Here is a 21,632-nt window from a genome sequence, read left to right as displayed (position 1 = left end):
TAAAATAAAAACAGTGGGAATGGAAGCAAATACTGTTGAATGATGATGCACAGAGGAGATTGTAATCACTGTAATGAAATTATGGTGTAAAGGTTATGGCATCCCATGTAAACTATAACGCAGTTCACAATTAAAAAAAAAAGTATAAATAACTTCCATTCTATTAAATAAAATATGTGACACACACACAAAAAAAAAAGAGAGCGAGAGAAGACCTCTAAGGAGATGGATTGGCATGGTGGCAGCAGCAGCAATGGGCTCAAGCGTAGCAATGATTGGCATAAGATTAGGTAGTGCTTTGCTCTGTGTACATAGGGTCACTATGAGTCAGTACCGACTCAATGGCACCTAACAACAACAACATACTGATAGGTAAATATGTCCATGACTGTAGTAGAACATACAGGGGGAAAAGTTATGAAAATTTAGCTATGGCCAAACACCTTGAAGGAATAAATCAGTGGGCCTGGGGTCTCAGGACCATAGTCTAAGGGGCTAGCTATCAAGATCAATTGGAAGAACATAGTCCACAGGGACAATACTTTGGTGAGTCCTGGTGTGGCACTGTAGGATAAGTGCTTGATCACAAGGTCGGTTTGAACCACAAGGTCAGCAGTTCAAGTTCACTAGCTGCTCCTCAGAAATCTTATACAAGATTGTTATGGGTCAGAACTGATTCAATGGCACTTAACAACAACAACAACAACAAAGGGTTACTGTTATGGCACTGAAGGATAAGCACTGGACTGCTAACTGCAAAGTCAGTGGTTCAAACCCACCAATCACTCATTGGAAATCTTATACAAGATTGTTATGGGTCAGAACTGATTCAATGGCACTTAACAACAACAACAACAACAAAGGGTTACTGTTATGGCACTGAAGGATAAGCACTGGACTGCTAACTGCAAAGTCAGTGGTTCAAACCCACCAGCCACTCCTCAGAAACTCCATATAGGGTCACTATGAGTTGAAAGCCACTAGATGCCACTTAGGAACAACAATAACAGGGTTCAGAAGGCAGGAAGGGGTAGGAAAGAGGAGGGATGGAATCAGTAAACAAAGCAAGTTGGAAAAGTGCTGTTACATTGTGGGGCTTGTAATCCATGTCATAAAACAAAATGCTTAATGGGAACCAATCTACTCCATAAATTTTCATCCAGATCACAACTTAAAAAAAAAGTTACATTTACCTGTTTTACCATTTTTTTCTTGAATTTTGAAAATCCATCTATTAGTTATTTTATATTTAATATGTACTTAGTGAGAAAATTTAGAAAAATGCACAAATGGATAAAAAATATATAAATCTAATATGTATATAGTTAAATTCTGTGTCTTCATTTTCTTATTGTAATTTCTATTTTGTTTAACATGTTAAACATAATTTTGTAAGCTAGAAGAAACAGTTACTGAAACTAAGTGTGGCATTCTTATTTCTATAATTTATTGGATAGAGTATTATAGTATGTTTTCTTCATTAAAATCAAATTATCACTGTCTCAATTTATATGCAGATATGTGAGGATGCAAATCATTTACTCACCGTTTCTAAGAACAGTAAGGTCTGTGTAGTTTGCCCAACAGCTGCTAAATGGAATTGATGTATTTCCACTAAGACCACTGATTTGGTTATTGCTGTAATCCTTTAGTATGGCCTTCAAAGTTAGTGAAGTAATCCCAATGGATACACAATTACCCTAAAGGAAAACAAAAGGTGGAGAAATAGAATAATTGCCCTTTTACCCATGCACATTAAATATTTAAAATCTAAGGAAGTTCCTGTTTCCCACCCAAAGATTGATCAATACGAGCAATAGAATAACTTCATTTAAAAAGAACATTATTTAATTGTTTAAAGATGATATCCATTGTCATTATTCCAATGTCTGAGAGGTAGTATAATCCTCAGGTAGCAAAAGTACCAAGATTAATAAAGTTGACTCACTGTAGTTTATAGCGTAATCCCGTCATCTAAATACAGGTCTGAATTATGACTTACATCAGAATCTACTGCCTTTATTGAGGGTTGCTGGGAAAATGGCTGTCCTGCCTGTGCTGCCACAGGCTGAGTGATCACTGAGAGCGAGGACACAAAGGCCACATGATGACCAGGAAATGCAGACCTCTCAACTGGCTGGGCGGTCACCTGTAAATGAGCATGAATACTGAAGGAGTTTTCAAATGACAAATTGTAGTCAATAGCCTATGCATCTTCCTCAGGATAATTGTAAGAGTCATTGTTGGCTAAAACATTTTCAGTGTGTTAAACTAACATCATTACAATATTTCCTCTAGATCAAATTCATGAAGAACTGATAGAAATATTCAAAGCAAAGCACATTTTGTTCCAATTCACAATTTTTTAAATATATGCTTCTTTTGGAAGGCTAACCACAAGGTTAGAGGTTCAAACCCATCAGCCTCTCCATGGGAAAAACATGAGGCTGTCTGCTCTTTTACAATTTTCCAGATTTGGAAACCCATGAGACAGTTCTACTCTGTCCTATCGGGTTTTATGAGTCAGAATCTATTCAATGGCAGTGGGGTGGTAGGTTTTTGGTTACTTTGTTATCTTTTTAATGATTCCATTTAAAAATAGCTACTGGTAAATTAGAAAGAGGTGCTCTATAAATTATTGTCTTGAAATAGTAAAAGAAAGTTAAAATAAGAAAGAAGCAACAATCTTGTAAAAAGCTAAGCTGATTTTTTTTTTTTTAGTTGCATTTTTTTTTTTACCTTATTCCAATCAGGATCACTTGGGCTGGGGATAGGATTAGTAATAACCATGGAAGAGATATTAAGTCCAAGGACACTATTTATTTTTCCCAAGATTACAGCTTGTCCAAGAGAACCAGCAACTTCCTTGAGTTCAGATAACTGCATCTGATCTATGAAGAAACAGTATTACGACATGTGAGTGATCAAAGTATAAAACAAACTTGTCATTAAATTACTAACAAGATGTTACTTGCTCTGGGCATTTGGTGATTTTCAAGGTTAGTTTCTACTCTTCCTTTTCTAGGTTTCCAAGTCCTCTTAAACCTGCTGCCCCCATAGTGCTCACTAGTTTATGAATTGGCAATTCCATTCATCATATTCAGTTGTCAGAAGCCTGACACTTCTCCTTCATCCCTTCTTCTACGGCATTTCTCCACCATATTGTCTTATCAGTTACTAATTTCTACATCTCTGGTTCTCCTCTTATAACTCTAGTTGATGCCATCATCATTGGAGTTACTAAACCAACTTCTAAACTTGTTTTCTCATATCCAATCTCATCGTTTTCCACTCCATTTCATACACTGTAGTCAGAGTGATCTTTAAAAAACACACTTGTAACCAGAATAATTGCTTGGTTGGCATTATATATACTTTATTGTTAGATGTATCTTGCACCTGTGTATCAAGAGTCATGCCTTCAGGACTCAGATCATTGAATTTCTTCTATTTAGGCTAAGCCATGAGGCAAAGAAGAAAGAAGCAATATGGACAGTCCTCAGGAATTTCAGTTCCCACTTTAAAGGGTTTACTTTGGATGACCCAAACTCTTTTGGATAAATGCTCGGTCTTTCAGATTGCCTTCATTTGCTCCATGCCATGCCTCTTCAAGATGGCTTTCCAGGCAAAGGAGGTCAAAGGCGCTTCAAGCCCATGTAATACTATTACTGCTTTTTCTCACTGGTTTCTAGTAAAGAGTGGCAGTCTGTTCCAGCCTTATTGTAAACAGGTTTTCTTTCTCCAAATGACATGGGAAGGCATCCATTTCTTCTGACTGCCGCCTAGAACCAAAGACCTTAACTTAAAGTTCCTTTTTTCAAGACCCGAGGACACTGTGAAAAGAGGTCTCCTCAGAATGTGTGACCCCTATCTAAAATATCCAGAAATTTAAAGGTTGTGGGGAGCCAGGAGTACCACTACATGCACACCTTTCTTGTCACTTACCAATAAAATTGCTGTGATACGTTCTCATGTCAAGTTGTAGAGTTTTCCTTGTGACTAGAAGCCCTATTCCAGTCTACGTTTGGGAAATACGCCATTAGCCCGCCCCTGTGCTCTGCCTTTGCCCTATATCTATCTGCATAAATCTGACTAACAAAACTGTTTTAATTAGATAGAAGCATGTGAGGAAATTTAGATCATTTGTGGGAAATAAGACACAGTTTCTTTAGACATTTAATGGCTTGTGTCATAAATTTGGACCGTTCTACATTTGAGGGCTTGCCTGGGATTGCTAACAGTCATCGAGCAATCTCTGTGTGCAACATGAATCCATTACAACTCCTAGACTAAACTAATATGAGACTAAATTATTTGGCCTCCACTGGTCTTTCAGTTTGCTGTACTGTGGTGGCTGTATGTTGCTGCGATGTTGGAAACTGTGCCACTGGTATTTTAAATATGAGCACCGTCACCCAGAGTGGACAGACAACAGCAGAACTTCCAGACTTAGGAAGAAGGAGAGGCGGGCCACTTTCAGTGGTTAGCCACTGAAAACCTTATGAATAGCAACAGAACACTGAGAATATAGTGCTGCAAGATGAGCCCCTCAATGTGGAAAAGATGCAAAAATATGACTGGGGAAGAGATGCCTCCTCAAAACAGAATAGAACTAAATGGAGCACAGCTTTTGGAACCTTCATTTATTGATGGAGCACAACTCAAAATGGGAAGAAACATCTGTTAATAATTGGAACATGGAATGTATGAATCTAGGGAAACAGGAAGTCACCAAATGAAACGGAAAGCATAAAGATTGATATTCTAGGCATTCGTGAGTTAAATGGACTGATATTGGCCATTTTGAATTAGACAATCATATAGTTTACTATGACAGGAATGACACATTTAAGATGAATTGGCATTACATTCATTGTCAAAAAGAGGACATCAAGATCTCTCTTGAAGTACAATGCTAACTGTGATAGGATAATGACCACATGCCTACAAGGAAGACTTACAAGGGGAGTGTGGTGGTTCTGTAGGATAAATTCTAAACTGCAAACAAGGTTGGAGGTTTGAGCTTACCAGACACTCTATGAGAGAAAGATGAGGCTTTCTGTTCTCACAAAGATTGACAGCCTTGGAAATCTTACAGGGTCACTATGAGTCAGAACCAACTCAACACCACTTAACCACAACAATAAGGAATACAAATTAAATATCACTATTTTTCAATTTTATATACCAACCACTAAAGCCAATGATGATGAAATGAAGAATTCTACCAACTTTATCATTCTGAAATTGATCAGTCAAGATACATTGATAATTATAGTGATTGGAATGTTTTCTTGTTAGAAACAAGGAAGGATCAGTAGTTGGAAATAGGGCTTTAGTGGTAGACACAGTGCTGGAGATCACGTGATAGAAATTACAAGATCAATGACTTATTCATTGAAACTATCTTTTTTAACAACATAAGTGGCAGCTGTACATGTATACCTCATCAAATGGAATACACAGGAATCAAATGGACTACATTTATGGGAAGAGACTATGGAGAAACTGAATATCATCAGCCTAAACAACACCAGGAACCAACTGTGAAATAGGTCAATTGCTTATATGCAAGTTTAGGCTGCAGGTGAAGAAAATTAAAACAAGTCCACAAGAGTCACATATGACCTTGAATATATCCCACCTAAATTTAGATACCATCTCAAGAACAAATTTAATACACTGGATAACAATACCAAAGACCATGAGAGTTTTGAGATGACATCAAGAACATGCTACATAAAGAAAGCAGAGGTCATTAAAAATATAGGAAAGAAAGAAACAACCAAAATGGATATTGGAAGAGCACACAAAAACTAAAGCAACTGGAAGAATTAAGGAAATAAAAGAGCTGCACAGGAAATTTTAAAGGACAGCTTGAGAAGACAAAGTAGAGTATTCTAATGAAATGTGCAAAAACTTGGAGTTAGAAAATCAACAAGGAAGATACACTCAGCATTTCTCAAGCTGAAGGAACTGAAGAAAAAACTCAAGCCTGTCAGTTTGTTGTACTGTTGCAATATTGAAGGATTCTATGGGTAAAAGGAGCTCTGGTAGTATAGTGCTAACCTTTAAAGTTAGCAGCCCAACTCATAACCATTACACTTCCAGGGCTCCTTTCAATAACAAATAGAGGCTGACATTTCTTTACAAGTCTGTCTGTAGTAGTTCTGAGATTGCAGAACTAGAGAAAGGAAAAGTTTTGTTGGGTTATGAGGGTATGAGCTCAGGGTGTGAGGATGGTGGGATTTCCTGAGGCACTAATAGAGTTATTTACAGTTGTGGTCTTTGGTAATTGCATTCCTCTATCTCAGAGTCCTGGTGTAGTGCTGTAGGATAAAGCACTGAACTGCAAGGTTAGCAGTTCAAACCCACTAGCTGCTCCTTGGAAACCCTATACAGGGTCAATGGCACTTAACAACAACAACATCTCAGACCTCTACAACTCTTACCTGCCATGTCGTTGTTTATGAACTGAGTAGGAGGATCTCCAATTTCTAATTCAATTGTGAGTCCTGTGGATCTCTTTCTCCGCAGACTCTTCCCTCGTATTATGTTACTGACACGGATTTTGTCACTTGGTATCTTTAAGAACAAAGCAAGATTTCTAACTAGATTCTGGGTACTATAGAAGTCATCTTCTGTTACAGTAGGTAATTGGAAAGAAATAAATATGACGGCAATGGTGTGGATTTCAACAGGCACAGTTCCTTTAACCAAAAGGTAAAGCATCTGGTAGGTTCTATCGAAGTAGTTTTCACCAAGGACAGTGGAATTCAAGGTAGGAAGCAATTGTCCTATAAAGGAAAAAAGTCCAAACAGCACAGTTAAACATATTCATACTGTTTATCATAATTATCATGTAATATTTGATATTTTGTTTGAATTTAGAAAATTCTGAAACAACTCAACATTATCATTCTTTATTCAGACTAAACAATTTATTTCTTAGGAAAATATGTACATTAAAAGCAAAAGCTCTTATAGAACTGACATTCAAAATTAAAGCCAATCTTTTATATAATATCACTAACAATCATTGTATATTACATTTATTTTAAAAAACAATCAACTATAGTTGTCATGTGCCATTGAGTCTTTTCACAATTAGCTGTAGGTATAAATGAAAAACTTACTGTAATACAATGAACTCATGGCCTATAATGTACTTGTAACGCCATTTACATATTCAGAGTTTCAAAGCTTTTTTTGACCCAAGATATTTGGTAATTAAAAAATCTAAATTTAACTTTAGTAGTGAGCTAGTTTTCGGGAGCGCTGGTAGATGGTAGGATAACCAGGTTGGCAATTCAAATCCACAAGCTGGGATTTATCCTAGGGAGAAAGATGAGGCTATCTGTTGCCGTAAAGATTTACAGCCTCAGAAATCCTATATAGGGTCTCTATGAGTCAGAAGCGACAGAATGACCCCTAACAATGACAACAGCCATATAGTTTATGTGGTACATATACTAGAGTTTATGTATACAAACTCTTAAAAGAACATCTTCATTTCAGTGGAGTCTATGTTTTATCAAGAATAAAAATACGTAAAAGATGAAATACGTACTAAAATATTTCAGATGGATCTTACACCAGTGCAACAGGTTTAAATTTCAGCTCAAAACTTTTGATTAATGTAAACAACTAGGGAACTGGCTTTTGAACAAATGATTGAAATGATTGTGTGTGTGTATATATGTATGTGTATATATAGTTATATGAATATGTCTATTCATATAACTATAAAGTTATAGGAATAAACATATAAATTCATAAATATATTTATATAAATAAACAGATGTAAGATTTTTTGTATCACCAATGCCTAAGAGGTTGTAATATAGTCACTAATACGTATTAACTCCAAAGGTTGTATTGTTTATGAAAAACACAATATGAAAAACACAATAAACAAATTACGTGGTGCTGCAAGATAATGCGCTGGACTGTATGTAAGGTCAGTTTGTGCCACAAGGTTGGCAGTTTAAACCCACCAGTCACTCCTTGGAAACCCTATTCAGGGTTGCTATGGGTCAGAACTGACTCGACAGCACTTAACAACAACAACAACAATTTCTTTTAGGAAAATGACCTTTCATCAGGTTAACTTTAAGATCATACAACTTGTAAGAGGATGGGGTTGGGGTTTGAAACTAAATTTGTCTGACCCCAAATCTCATGGCCTTAATTACTCTGTGTTGCAGCACAAATAGGGTAAGGAGAGCTTTTCAAGTTTAAAATTTTTTAAGTTCTCAAAATTTCCACTTAATAAACTGAAGTCAAAAGATGGTTTCTAGTTTTACATGCAACAAAGTATAGACTGAACTTACATATGTATGAGAAACTACAAAAGTTTTATGAAGAAATGGAATTACAAGATAATGGAAGTTTTCCATGAACCTTTTGAAGCCCTTCATGTGTGTGTGTATGTGTGTGTGTATGTGTGTGTGTCCAACTTCTTCACTTTTTGTTCCTTCAACCCCAAGGGTAGGGTAGAATCTTTGTTTAGCTATTATCCCCGTTTTGCTTTTCTAGCCTTTCTATATTAAATTTTGCCCATTGAGATGGTTTCTAATTCCCTGAGTTTGCGTTATATAGTATTTGGTACCAAAGTATTGGTTTTTAAAATCAAGTTTATGAAATTTCCAATTTAAGAAGTGACAGCCCTGGCTGACTCTTAGCTCATAAGGAGGCAATGTTGTATAATGACTAAGAGCCTGGGTTCTGAGGTAGACTCCCTTGTTCTGCCCTTACCAGATTTGTGACCTCAACAAATAACCTTTGTGCCTCAGTTCACTGTTTGTGTCTATCTCTCTGGTAGCGAAGTGGTTACGAATCGGGCTGTGAACCACAAGGTCAGCAGTTCAAAACTAGCAGCTATTTCGTAGGAGGAAGATGAGGATTTCTGCTCCTGTAAAGATCTACAGCTTTGGCAAACCTGTACAAGGTTGCTGAGTCGGAACCGACTCCATGGCACATAACAACAACAACATAGGATAAGGAGCTCTGGTAGCATAGTGGTTATGAGTCAGGCTGCTAATCTCATGGTTAGCAGTTTGAAACTACCAGATGTTCTGCGGGAGAAAGATGAGACTTTCTGCTCCTGTAAAGATTTATAGCCTCAGAAACCATATACAGAGTCGTTATGAGTTGGAAATAACTCCACGGCATATAGTCACCACCACTACCTCATAGGACTTTTATTAGGATATAATGAATTATTGTATGAAAAGTTCTCAGAATAATGCCTTTGTTGTTGTTGTTGTTGTTAAGTGCCATCAAGTTGGGTTCCAACCCATAGTGACCCTGTATGGGTTTCCAAGGAGCTGCTGGTGACCTTGAACCACCAACCATGAGGTTCAAACTGACTTCACAGTCCAGTGCATTTATCTACAGTGCCACACCAGGACTCCAGAATAATGGCTGGCATATAATAGTATCTCTGGAAACATAAGCTATTCACATTATTAGTAGAAACAGGACTTGCACCCAAAGTAGTAAATAACATGGGTCACTCATTCATATTGACATGTCCAGCTTATATTATGATCGACTGTACACATTTATGAAATGTTTAGCCAAAATTATGGGGTATGTGTAAGAATTATAATAAGCAGCACATGTGGGAATGTCATGTATGACCCTAGTTAATTTAATTAAAAGTCTTAACATGAACAGTGCTAGCCCCTGGTTTTACAAATACTGATAAATGAGCGAGTTTAGCTTCTTTCAAATATTTCATTTAAATAAAAAGTTAATTTTAGCTGCTTAAAGATGTCGAGTTGACACTATCCTTCTTGGCAATGCCTCTGGTGACTTCTAATTTATTTAGACTCTGACCCCTATGAAACAAAAATGAAGCTGAAATAGGGTCGACATGCTAAGCAAATACCTTTCGTGTACATGGGAATAACTGAATCCATGTTAAGTATCATGTAAAAAAATTTCCCCGGGGGTGAAGAAAAGTCCAACATACACAGAAACTTTCATCTACAAGTGTGCAGATAGATAAAAGTTCCATCAGGAGCCACGTGATATAAATGAGCATCGCCATTTAGTCCATTCTAACTCTTAGTGACCCTATAAATAAATATGTACACACACACACACACACACACACATATATATGTATAATAAATGGCTAAAAAGCCATTCTTTAGTAGATGTTGTTTAGTGCCACATAGTCAGTTCTGACTCAGTGGTACCCTATAGCCAAAGGAACTAAAATTTTAGCACAGAAACATTTCAGATAATTTTGTTGGTAACTGAGAACATGTATCATGTGGACTGTATTTTTCTAGGAAAATACCTGTATATAGGTGTCTATTAGGTTCACATAGTTTCTGTTGGGAGTTCCATACTGTGTTTTTGGGACAGACCAATGAATTGTTCACATAGACATCCAAACGCTGACGTGTAGAAAAAAAAATTCCCACTCGAACAGCCTGTTAAAAATAAACATTTTTGCATCTTAAATCAGCACTGAAACAGAGTATTGAGAATTTAGTACTTAAAAAGTATCCTTTGAGATCATACCCTTTTAAAATAGTAAAAGTAACTTTTATGGATTTAGGATAAATATTGAACTAAAATTTAATAATGAGCTTATATTTAACCATTCACATAGACATTACAAGGTAATCCTTAATTCATACTGTCCAACAGAAAAATGTAAGCTATAAATAGTTAAAGGAGTATATCTAAATTAAAGAATATTATCCTTAGCAAAGTATAAATAGTCTTTGAAAGTCAGGGGCAGGAGTATAAATAGGCTTACTAGTGCTTTGTATGGAGTCCTGGTGTGGTGCTGTGGGTTAAAGTGCCAGACTGCAAAGTCATTTGAACTGCAAGGTCAGCGGTTCAAGCTCACCAGCCGCTCCTCGAAAACCCTATACAGGGTCGCTATGGGTCGGAACCAACTCGACTGCATGTAACAACAACAACAACAGTGCTTTGTACAATGTATTCCACACAAAATTAGGGACAGTGCTTTACCTATGTTGAAAAAAATGCTGATCTTTGAGAAAACTGTGCTAGTAAACCTAATAAAAGTTCATCAAAATATCTATCCTGTTTGAGTCTATTTTGTTGATTTGATTCTTCATGTTGATTTTTCCCTTTACTTCATGTCATGAGAGCTGCAAAGTAAGGAGACTTGTAAAGACGGGGAGGCCCAGTAAGCTAAACATAGTTTTGGAATCCTCTTTTTTTTTTTTTTTTAAGTTTTTATTGTGAATTGAGTGATAGCTTATGGGAGAACATCAGCTTTACATTCATCCTCTTGTATTTTGTTTCATTGTAATGATTATAATCCCCTCCATGCATCATCAAATAACCAAAGGGTACACCCTGCAAGTCTGCCCCCCCACCCCCCTACCCCTGGCTGTCAGCACACAGCCCCTTTCCCTCCCTGAGCCCAGAGTCCCCAGCCCCTCCATCTCTCCACATCATGGCCTCTGCCTCCATCTCTGGCGTCACTGCATCTCTGGGTAGGGTTCCGCACTCTGCTCGTCTCCTTTGATGGTCCCAGGGTCCTTCACTCCTGGACTGCAAAATCAACCACTCCTCTCATTTTGTTACAAATTATCTGCCTTTACATTTGCAAATCTCACAGTTAGTCCTGATAGCAATTATGGAATCCTATTTTGATACTGTCTTCAGAGGCTCAGAATAGTAACAGTCATATTAGTTTGTAATCACCATTCTTATTTTTTAATTTTCAAATATTACCTTTCATTCAATTTTTTAAAAACCAAAACTTGGATGCCAATCTTGGACTAGGATTCCAATCTGGGGCAAAAATCCCTGATCTCTTTGAGCTTTACTTACAATCCAGAGTGGGAAGGGAGATATTAAATGATAGAAATGATAAAATGTAAAATATGAAGCATATTAGATGGTGTGGAGTTCTGGTGTGGTATTGTACGATCAGCACTGGACTGCCAACCACAGTGTTGGTGGTTCAAACCCACCAGATGCTCCTTGGAAACCCTATACAGTGTCACTATGAGTCAGAACTGACGCCATAAAATTTAGACCACTTACACCACCAAATATTATGTAAAAAAGAAAAGTTAGAGCAAAAATGTTGGAGGCCAGCACTAGTGCCATCTAGTGGTGAAAGCTGAGACAGCCCTCAGGCTCTTATAATTGGCCTGAAGACAAGTTTCACCTGGTTAAGGTGATGTCAGTGATCGAAACTTATTGGTAATTGTAACTAGGACAATCCTGGGAAAAGGGAACTTCAATTGTACCAAAACCGAGTGATTCAGTGTTGCTATAGCAATACTTATACTTATGTAATCACATCCTGGTTGGTATCCTAGTTGGTAATCATATCCTTGTTACTATAGAAAACTTTGTAACTAGGCAGAATAACAATGACCTAATGCTAAAAGTCCTATATAAACCACGTTGCTACAATAAACTATGTCACTGGCCATCAGCCTGTTGGCCCTTGCCTGATTTTAATCCTAGCCCTCTCCTTCGAGCAACCCACACAGTGGTCTGAGTCAGACTCAGACCCCCCCCTCCCCCATATCTGGCACCCAACATGGAGCACGAACCCATGACCCTGAGATTAAGAGTCTCATGCTCTACTGACTGAGCTAGCCGAGCCTCCCGCGTGGCAGGCGAGAATTCTACCACTGAACCACCCATGCAATGAATGAACTAGGCTAGCATCTGGGAAGAGGTGAGGGTAGGCATGTTGAGAAATTGGAATTTGAGCAAACACCTGTAGTAAGTGTGTGAGTTAGCCACCTAGGACAGAATATTCCAGGCATTCACAATCGCTTGCCTGGTGTGCTAAGGAATGGAAAGGAGATAATTCTTTCAGAATGAAAAAAGGAAGAAATAAAGGAGAGAGGCTGGAGGAAAAAAAGGAAAAAGAGAGGTAGGGATTAGAGAGATTCCCTCAGGACTGATTCTTGTACAAAGATACAGCGGAGACTATAGCAGGGTTCAGGGCAGAGGAATGACTTGATCTAACTTATGTTTTGAAAGTATTTCTCTGGCTACTGCAGAGAGAATTGACGATTGTCCTTGTTATTGTTGTTAAATGCCATAGAGTCAGTTCTGACTCACAGTGACCCTGTAGACGGTTTCAGAGGAGCAGCTGTTGGGTTTGAACCACCAACCCTGTGGTTAGCAGTCCAATGCTGATCCTACAGCACCACACCAGACTCTGAATCAAATATAGAGGGGAACAAGTAGAACCATGAACATGAGATGGGAAGCAATTGCTTTTCTCCAGATAAAAGATGATTTGGCTCAGACTGCAGTGGAGGTGGTGAAAAGTGGTCAGCGTCTGGATATATTGACCCACCAGCCCACTGCAATTGAATCCATTCTGACTCATAGTGACCCTATATAGGTCACCCATATAGGGCTCTGGAGACAGTAATTCTTCATGGGATCAGACAGTCTCATTTTTCTCTCATGGAGTGGTTGGTGGTTTTGAACTTTTGATCTTGAGGTTAGCAGCTCGATGTCTATCCCACAGCGCCACCAGAGCTCCTTGGATATAACGAAGAGAGAGTCAAAAGGACCTACAGATGGATTCGGTGAATTCAGGATGAAGAGAGTAGTGAAGAGTGGTCCCAAGCAACAGAAATAAAGGGCTTGCTATCATTTGAAAAGCAGGCATCTCCTTTCTTTACACGTCTCTGCTTAATCTTACCATCATCCTTTCTTCACATTCCGGACAGCCTGGAACTGTGAAGTGTCACACTCATAGAAAATAATATCTAAATTATACAAGGGGGGCTTTAAAGATTCATGGAAAAATTCCATTATCTTTTAATTTCATTTTCCACAAATAATTTGAAGCCCCTTCATAAAAATTCTACTAAACCTCTTACTCTTTCCCACTGTCACATACCCTTGAGTAGGTTCCAACTCATAGTTACTCTATGCACAACACTGCCCTGTGCCAGCTTCACAATTGTTGTTACCCTTGAGCCCAACTACATCTCGTTGGAGGTGTTCATCTTTTTTGCTGAGGCTCCACTTCTATCAAATATGGTTTCCTTTTCCAGGGATTGGTCCCTCCTGGTAACATGTCTGAAGTATGAGAGATGAAGTCTCACCATCTTGGCTTCTAAGGAATATTCTGGTTGTATTTCTTCTAGTACAGATTTGTTTGTTCTTCTGTCCATGATACTTTCAAAATTCTTCTGAAACACCATAACTCAAATGCTTCAATTCTTCTATGGCCTTCCTTATTCACTGACCAACTTTCAGATGTATATAACATGGCTTGGGTCAAGCACACTTTAGTCCTCAAACTGCTGTCTTTGGTCTTGAACACTTTAAAGAGGTTTATACAGGAAATATGGCGTCCTGGTGTGGTGCTGTGGGTTAATGCGCCATACTGCAAAGCCGTTTGAACTGTAAGGTCGGCGGTTCAAGTTAACCAGCTGCTCCTAGGAAACCCTACACAGGGTCACTATGGGTCGGAACCAACTCGACAGCACTTAACAACAACAACATACAGGAAATTTGCCTAGTGAATACATTTTTTTGTTTTATTTCTTAACTGATACTTTCATGAGTATTGAGTTTGGATCCAAACAAAATGAAGTCTTTGACAACTCCAATCTTTTCTCCATTTATAATGATGTCATTTGTTGGTCCAATTGTGAAGATTTCTGTTTTCTTTACACTGAAGTTCAATCCATACTGAAGGCTGTAGTATTTGATCTTCATCAGCAAATATTTTAAATCTTCTTCACTTCCAACAAGCAAGGTTGTATCATCTGCATATTGCAGGTTGTTAATGAATCTTTCTGCTATCCTGATGCCACATTCTTCTTCATATAATCGGGTTTATCCAATTACCTTCTCATCATACAGACTGAATAAGTATGGTGAAAGCATACAGCCCTGGTGCACGTTTCCTGATTTAAACCATTCAGTATCCCTTTTGCTTTGTTCAGATGACTGCCTCTTCATCTATGTGTAGATTCCTCATAAGCACTGTTAAGTAGTCTAGAATGCTACCCAAAGCTTGTTATGATCCACACAGTTGAAAGCCTCTGCATAGTCAATAAAGCACAAGTAGCCATCTTGCTAATATTCTCTGCTTTTATCCAAGATCCATCTGACATCAACAATGATATCCCTAGTTTTAAGTCCTCTTCTGAATCTGGCTTGTATTTATGGCTGTTTGCTATCAATGTACGGTTGCAGCTGTTTTTGAATTATCTTTAGCAGAATTTTACTTGCATGTGATATTAATGATACTGTTTGATGATTTCCACATTCCATTGACTCACCTCTTCTTGGAATGGACACAAATATGGATCTTTTTAAATCAGTTGGTCAGGAAGCTGTCTTCCAAATTTCTTGGAAGATGAGTGAGTGAGTGCCTACATTGCTGTACCAGTTTGTTGAAAGATGTTCATTTGTATTCTGTCAATTCCTGGAGTCTCTCTTTTTTCCCAATGCCTTGAGTGCAGCTTAGACTTCTTCCTTCAGTGTCACTGGTGCTTGACCATATGCCTCCTCTTGAAAATGTGGAATATCAAATATTACTTTTTGGTACACTGACTCTATGTATACCTTCCATCTTCTTTTGATGATTTCTGTATCATTCACTATTTGGTCCATAGAATCATTCAATATTGCAAATCAAGGCTTGAATTTTTTTCTTCAGTTCTTTCAGCTTGAGAAATGTTGAGCATGTTCTTTCCTTTTGGTTTTTAAACTCCAGATCTTTGCACATTTCATTATGATACTTGATTTTGTCTTCTCAAGCTGCCATTTGAAATTTTCTGTTCAGCTCTTTACTTCCTCATTTCTTTCATTTGCTTCAGCATCTGTACTCTGGAGAGCATAGTCCTGATGTGGTGCTGTAGATTATGTAGTGGACTGGTAACCAACCACTAGGTTGGCAGTTCAAACCCACCAGCCGTTCCTTGGAAACTCTATGCAGGGTTGCTGTGAGTTAGGACCAACTCAATGGCACTTAATAACAATAGCCACAACACAGGAGAATAAGTTTCAATATCTCTTATGACATCCACTTCAGTCTTTTTTTTTTTTGCCTTCTTTTAATGACCTTTTGTTTTCTTCATGCAGGACGTTCTTAATTTCATCCCATAGTTCTTCTCGTCTTCAGTCTTTAGTGTGTAATACATCAAACCTGTTCTTGAGATGTTCTCTAAATTCAGGTGGGACATATTTAAAGTCATATTTTGACTCTCATAGACTTGTTTTAATTTTCCTCAGTTTCAACCCAAACTTGCATATGTGCAATTGATGGTCTGTTTCACAGTCTGTCCCTGTTCTTGTTTTGGCTCATAATATGGAGCTTTTCCACTGTCTCTTTGTACAGATGTAGCCCCACTGTGATTGTTGTTGTTGTTAAGTGCCGTCGAGTCGGTTCCAACCCATAGCGACCCTGTACAGGGTTTCCGAGGCTATAAATCTTTATGGGAGCAGAAAGCCTCATCTTTCTCCCACAGCGCAGCTGGTAGTTTCAAACTGCTGACCTTAAGGTTCGTAGCCCGATTCATAACCACTATGCTACCAGAGCTCCTTCCCACTGTGATAGTGTATATAAATTTAATGGATACAGCTGAGCTCACTTTATAGCCAAGATTGTAACATTATTGAAGATATTGTAATACTGTGCTATAATCTCTGAAATAAACTCTAAAGCTATATTTCTGACATTTCTAAATAATAGTAACATTGTAGAATCAATATATAATTCCAATTGACTAGTTCTGGATGGAGTCCTAGTGTGGTCTGTAGGAGAAGCACTGGATTGCTAACCTCAAGTTGGACGGTTCAAATCCACCAACTTGGAAGCCCTATACAGGGTCACGATGATTTGGAACCTACTTGAAAGCACTTAACAACAACAACAAAAGTTTTGGATGAACACTATGTCAAAATTTGGGTATGGGTGCTAATTAAGTAAATCATAGGTCTCACAGTTCGGCCTCATATATGGAGCAGCAAAATCAACCGTATGTGAGAAAGGTTTGGTACTCATAAATGTGTTCAGGTTCATAGAACCTGCACCAGTCAGAGTTTTCACTAGTATCCTTGGAATGATGGTCCTTGGAAATGAACTCTTATGTTGACAGTATTCTAGAGGACAGGGGCACAGTACACTCCTTAGCAAAGTGAATTTTATGTAAACAATCAACACCAGTAACTCTTAGAAATTATTTCTATCTTGCCTTACCTTCTGATGGTCAACATTAAGTAACATCAGTCGAAGATTCTGAGGACTGGTGCCAGTGAAATAAACTTCGTAAGATTTGTTCAACGCTACAACGCTATGAAACAGGGACAGTCTTCTCTGGCACGTATATCCGGCACACCAGCCATGATCTTGTGGCCCTAATAAATTCACACAGAATCAAATTTCATACTCCTGTATTGTGAATATTATCGGTGCAACATTTCAAGGGTAATAGTATGAAAAATAAGTTACACTAGTCAAGGTCAGCATTTACACTCATTATTTGTCAATCCACACCCAAGCTATTTCTCAAACACTGGCGTACAAAGAAATGCAGGGAAGTAACTCCTCCCTGTTACCTTTAGTTTCACAGCCCAATGTAAGAGATTCAAATTATGCACTAATGAGGATTTATAATGAAGGTCACTGAGGGAGCTAGTAAGTATATATGTATATCTACTTTAATAATAATTTTTTCCCATGCTGCTATTTAAGCCCAAAACCTAAGGTGAGGAAAACAAAAACAAAAATGGTTGATATTTTCTCCTATCTATCAACTGTGAACTGGGCAGGGGGATCAACTTTCTAGGCTCTTTTCTGAGAAATGCACTGTTACAGGATTACTGTTGTCATTGTTAGGTGCTGTTGAGTCAGTTCTGACCCATAGTGACCCCATGCATAACAGAGCAAACCACTGCTGAGTCCGGCATCATCTTTGGTGCTGCCACCGTATCAATTCCTCTTGATGGGGGCGGGGGGAGGTCTTCCTCTATTTCGCTGACCCTCCACTTTACCAAGCATGATACTCTTCTCCAGCGATGGGCCCCTGCTGATAACATGTTTAAAGTATGAGAGACAAAGTCTTGTCATACTGGCTTCTGAGGAGCATTCTGGTTGTACTTTTTCCAGCGAAGATTTACTTGTTCTTTTGGCAGCCCATGGTATTTTAATATTCTTCTCCAACATCATAATTCAAATACATTGATGCTTCTTCATTTGTCCCTATTCACTGTCCAACTTTCACATGCATATCTTGTTGTTAAGTGCCATGTAGCACTTTTGATTCATAGCAGCCCCGAATAAAGTTTCTGAGGCTTTAAAATTTGCAGGAGCAGATAGCTCCATCTTTCTCCAGAAGAACACCTGGTGGACTTGAACCACAGACCTTGTGGTTCACAGTCCAGTGAGGCAACTGAAAATACCATGGATTAGGCAAAACACACCTTAATCTTCAAACTGATATCTTTGCTCATTAACACTTTAGAGTGTTGTTTTGCAGCAGATTTGCCTAATGCAATGTATTGTTTGATTTCATGTCTTCTGCTTCTATGAGTGTTAATTGTGGATCCAAGCAAAATGAAATCTTACTCAATTTAAACCTTTTCTCCAAAAGATTTTAAAACATCATTTTTCATTGGTTCATTTGTGAGGATTTTTTGTTTTCTTTCCACTAAAGTGCAACACATAATTAAGGCTTCGATCTTCATCAGTATTTCAAGTCCTCTTAGCTTCCAACAAGCAAGAAAGCATTACCTGCAGGGTGTTATTGAGGCTTTCTCCAATCCTGATGCCACATTTTTCTTCATATAATTTAGCTTCTTGGATTATTTGCTCAGCATACAGACTGAATAAGTGTGCTGAAAGGATACAACCCTGTTGCATACCTTTCCTGATTTTAAACCACTCAGTGTCTGTCCCCTTGTTCTGTTTGGATGATTGCCTCTAGTCTAGATACAGGTTCCTCATGAACACAATTAAGTGTTTTGGAATTCCCAATCTTCATCATGTTATCCATAGTTTGTCATGATCCACATATTTGAAGGCCTTTGCACAGTCAACAAAGTAAACATCTAGCTGCTATTCTCTGCTTTCCTCCAACATCCCCATCTGACGTTAGCGATGATATCATTAGTTCCAAGTCGTCTTCTGAATCCAGTTTGAACTTCCTGCAGTTCCCTGTTAATGCACTGTTGTAGCAGTTTTTGAATTATCTTCAGCAGAATATTACTTGCATGTGGTATTTATGATATTATTTGATGATTTCTGCATTCCATTGGGTCACCTGTCTTTGGAATGGACAGAAATAAGGATGTCATCCAATCAATCAGCTGATCAGGTAGTGGTCTTCCAAATTTTCTGGCAAAAATGAATGAGTGCCTCCATCGCTGCATCAGTGTGTTGAAAGATTTAAATTTTTATTCCAGCAATCCTGGAGTCTTATTTTTCACCAATGTCTCAGTGCACCTTAGACTTCTTTCTTTAGTACCATCAGTTCTTGATCATATGTTAACTTTTGAAATGGTTGAACATTGACCATTTCTTTTTGGTACAGTGACTATGTATTTCTTCCATCTTCTTTTGATACTTTCTTCATCATTCAATATTTTGCACGTGGTGTCCTTCAATATGGCAAGTCAAGCCTTGAAGTTTTTCTTTAGTTCTTACAGTTTGAGAAATGTTGAGTGTGTTCTTCCCTTTTGGTTTTCTAACTCCAGGTCTTTGTACATTTCATTTTAATACTTGACTTTATCTTCTCAGGATACCCTTGGAAATTTTCTGTTTAGCTCTTTTACTTCCTCATTTCTTTTATTCACTTTACCATCTCTACATTAAAAAACAAGATTCAGAGACTCTTCTGACACTCATTTTGGTCTTTTTTTTTTTTTTTTCTGTCTTGTCTTCTTAATGATCTTTTACTTTCTTCCTGTATTATGTTCTTAATGTTATCCTATAATCTTTCTTGTCTTCAGCCATTAGTGTCTAATGCATCAAATTGGTTCTTGAGATGGTCTCTAAATTCAGCTGGGATATATTCAAGGTCATATTTTGGCTCTCATGGAGTTGTTTTAATTTTCTTCTGTTTCACCCTAAACTTGCAAGTTCAAAATTAATATGTCCAAAATGGGACTTCTTCATGGAAATCATGAACATTTGTATTTTTAAACCATTGATCCATTGGTTCTTTCTTTTGCTATGTCATTTGTTCATTAAATTATATATTCAACAAACATCTAAGTGTGATTCTCTATAATCATCCTCATTAAATAAATTTTTCCTAAAGATTTCTATTGTATGTAGTATATACATAGTGATCCCAATAACTTATATTTGAAGGTCAGCATCATTAACAAAATGAAGTATCCTGAAAATAACACTCTATTAAGCCCTCTAGAAAATCAGGAGATAGTGAACATTTCTATTTAAATACAGATATTTCCAAAACAGATCTGATATGACTTTCATAGAATATTTTTCTCTTTCACTTCATTTTTAAAGTGGTTTGGATTATACATATATGAAACATTGAATAGAATATAGAATGGTGAATTTTATTGATGTATCTATTCATTATCTTTGCTGAGTTTCCTGACTTACTTGGAAATATTATCAGTATTTATGACTGATACGTCAATTGAATTTTAAATCAATATATACTTCTAAAGCCCAAGTAAAGCATAACCTTTGCCTTAGCATGCATAATACAAATTGGACTTTAAAAATAGACCTTCTTTGTGGGTTTTGAAAACAAACATAAAAAATGAAATTTGTATAAAATGAAATTTTAGTGACAAAAGTCATATTTTCAAAAGAAATAAAATTGAGTATTGAGATTTAAACTGAAACATTAATGGTATTTAATAACTTTTTATCTTGGGGATTTTTAACCACCATCTGGTACAGTACATGCCAAGCTTCAGTGATTCTTCTAACACCCCCATGATGTTTACCATGCTACTATCACTTACTTAAGAGTTTTCTTGAAGTAGCCAGTCATATTTTAAAAATTAAACTCATTTGAAAGACAAACTTTATGTCACTTTGAAGTTGGAAAACTTGTATTGATTGACAGAGAAGGAAATGTAAAATTAAGTACAATGAAGTCTTTCTCCATAATAAATACCAGAACAATTTGAAATCAGCTCTCTTATTCACTGACTGCTCTAAGATTCTTCCTATAATCTCTCTGCTTAGAAAGATCTGAAAATTTTAAATTGGTTGATGTCAGGTCACAGGAATCAAGCATATTGTGTGATGGGGTGAGAGATGTGGAGAGATCTTTAAATCCATCAAACCCTATGATTTCCAATCATTCACTCGATTGTCTTTAACAGGAATTCTGGTCCAGTGCTGTATGATAAACACTGGACTACTAATCACAAGGTCAGCGGTTCAAACCTACCAGTTACTCCTCAGAAACCCTACACAGGGTCTCTATGAGTGGGAACTGGCTCAATGGCACTTAACAACAACAACAACAGCCTGTTAAAAAATTTGTAAAAATCTATACTTTTGTTGGGTATTGTTTATTTTGTTAAACTCTAAAATGTTTTAGTACATACTGGGCTGCTGGCCAAAGATGAGGCTTTCTGCTTCTGTAAAGATTTGCAGCCTCAGAAACCCATTATATAGGTGTAACTATGAGTCAGAA

General features: G+C 37.5%; 1 protein-coding gene across 1 annotated transcript in view; it reads right to left on the bottom strand.

Annotated features, from left to right (window-relative positions):
- PKHD1L1 (polycystic kidney and hepatic disease 1 (autosomal recessive)-like 1) overlaps nt 1–21,632 on the bottom strand; it is a 214,294-nt gene that overhangs the window by 3,501 nt on the left and 189,161 nt on the right. The window contains exons 71-76 of the mRNA XM_006830825.1: nt 17,204–17,361; nt 10,313–10,448; nt 6,453–6,797; nt 2,740–2,891; nt 2,003–2,149; nt 1,547–1,700 (exon numbers count right to left, since the gene is read on the bottom strand). Coding sequence (XP_006830888.1) covers nt 1,547–1,700; nt 2,003–2,149; nt 2,740–2,891; nt 6,453–6,797; nt 10,313–10,448; nt 17,204–17,361 — 1,092 coding nt within the window. The remainder of the gene's footprint in view (nt 1–1,546; nt 1,701–2,002; nt 2,150–2,739; nt 2,892–6,452; nt 6,798–10,312; nt 10,449–17,203; nt 17,362–21,632) is intronic.

Source organism: Chrysochloris asiatica, unplaced genomic scaffold, assembly GCF_000296735.1.
Source record: "Chrysochloris asiatica unplaced genomic scaffold, ChrAsi1.0 scaffold00001, whole genome shotgun sequence".
Classification (NCBI taxonomy): domain Eukaryota; kingdom Metazoa; phylum Chordata; class Mammalia; order Afrosoricida; family Chrysochloridae; genus Chrysochloris; species Chrysochloris asiatica.
This window is presented reverse-complemented; position numbering and strand designations above follow the sequence as displayed.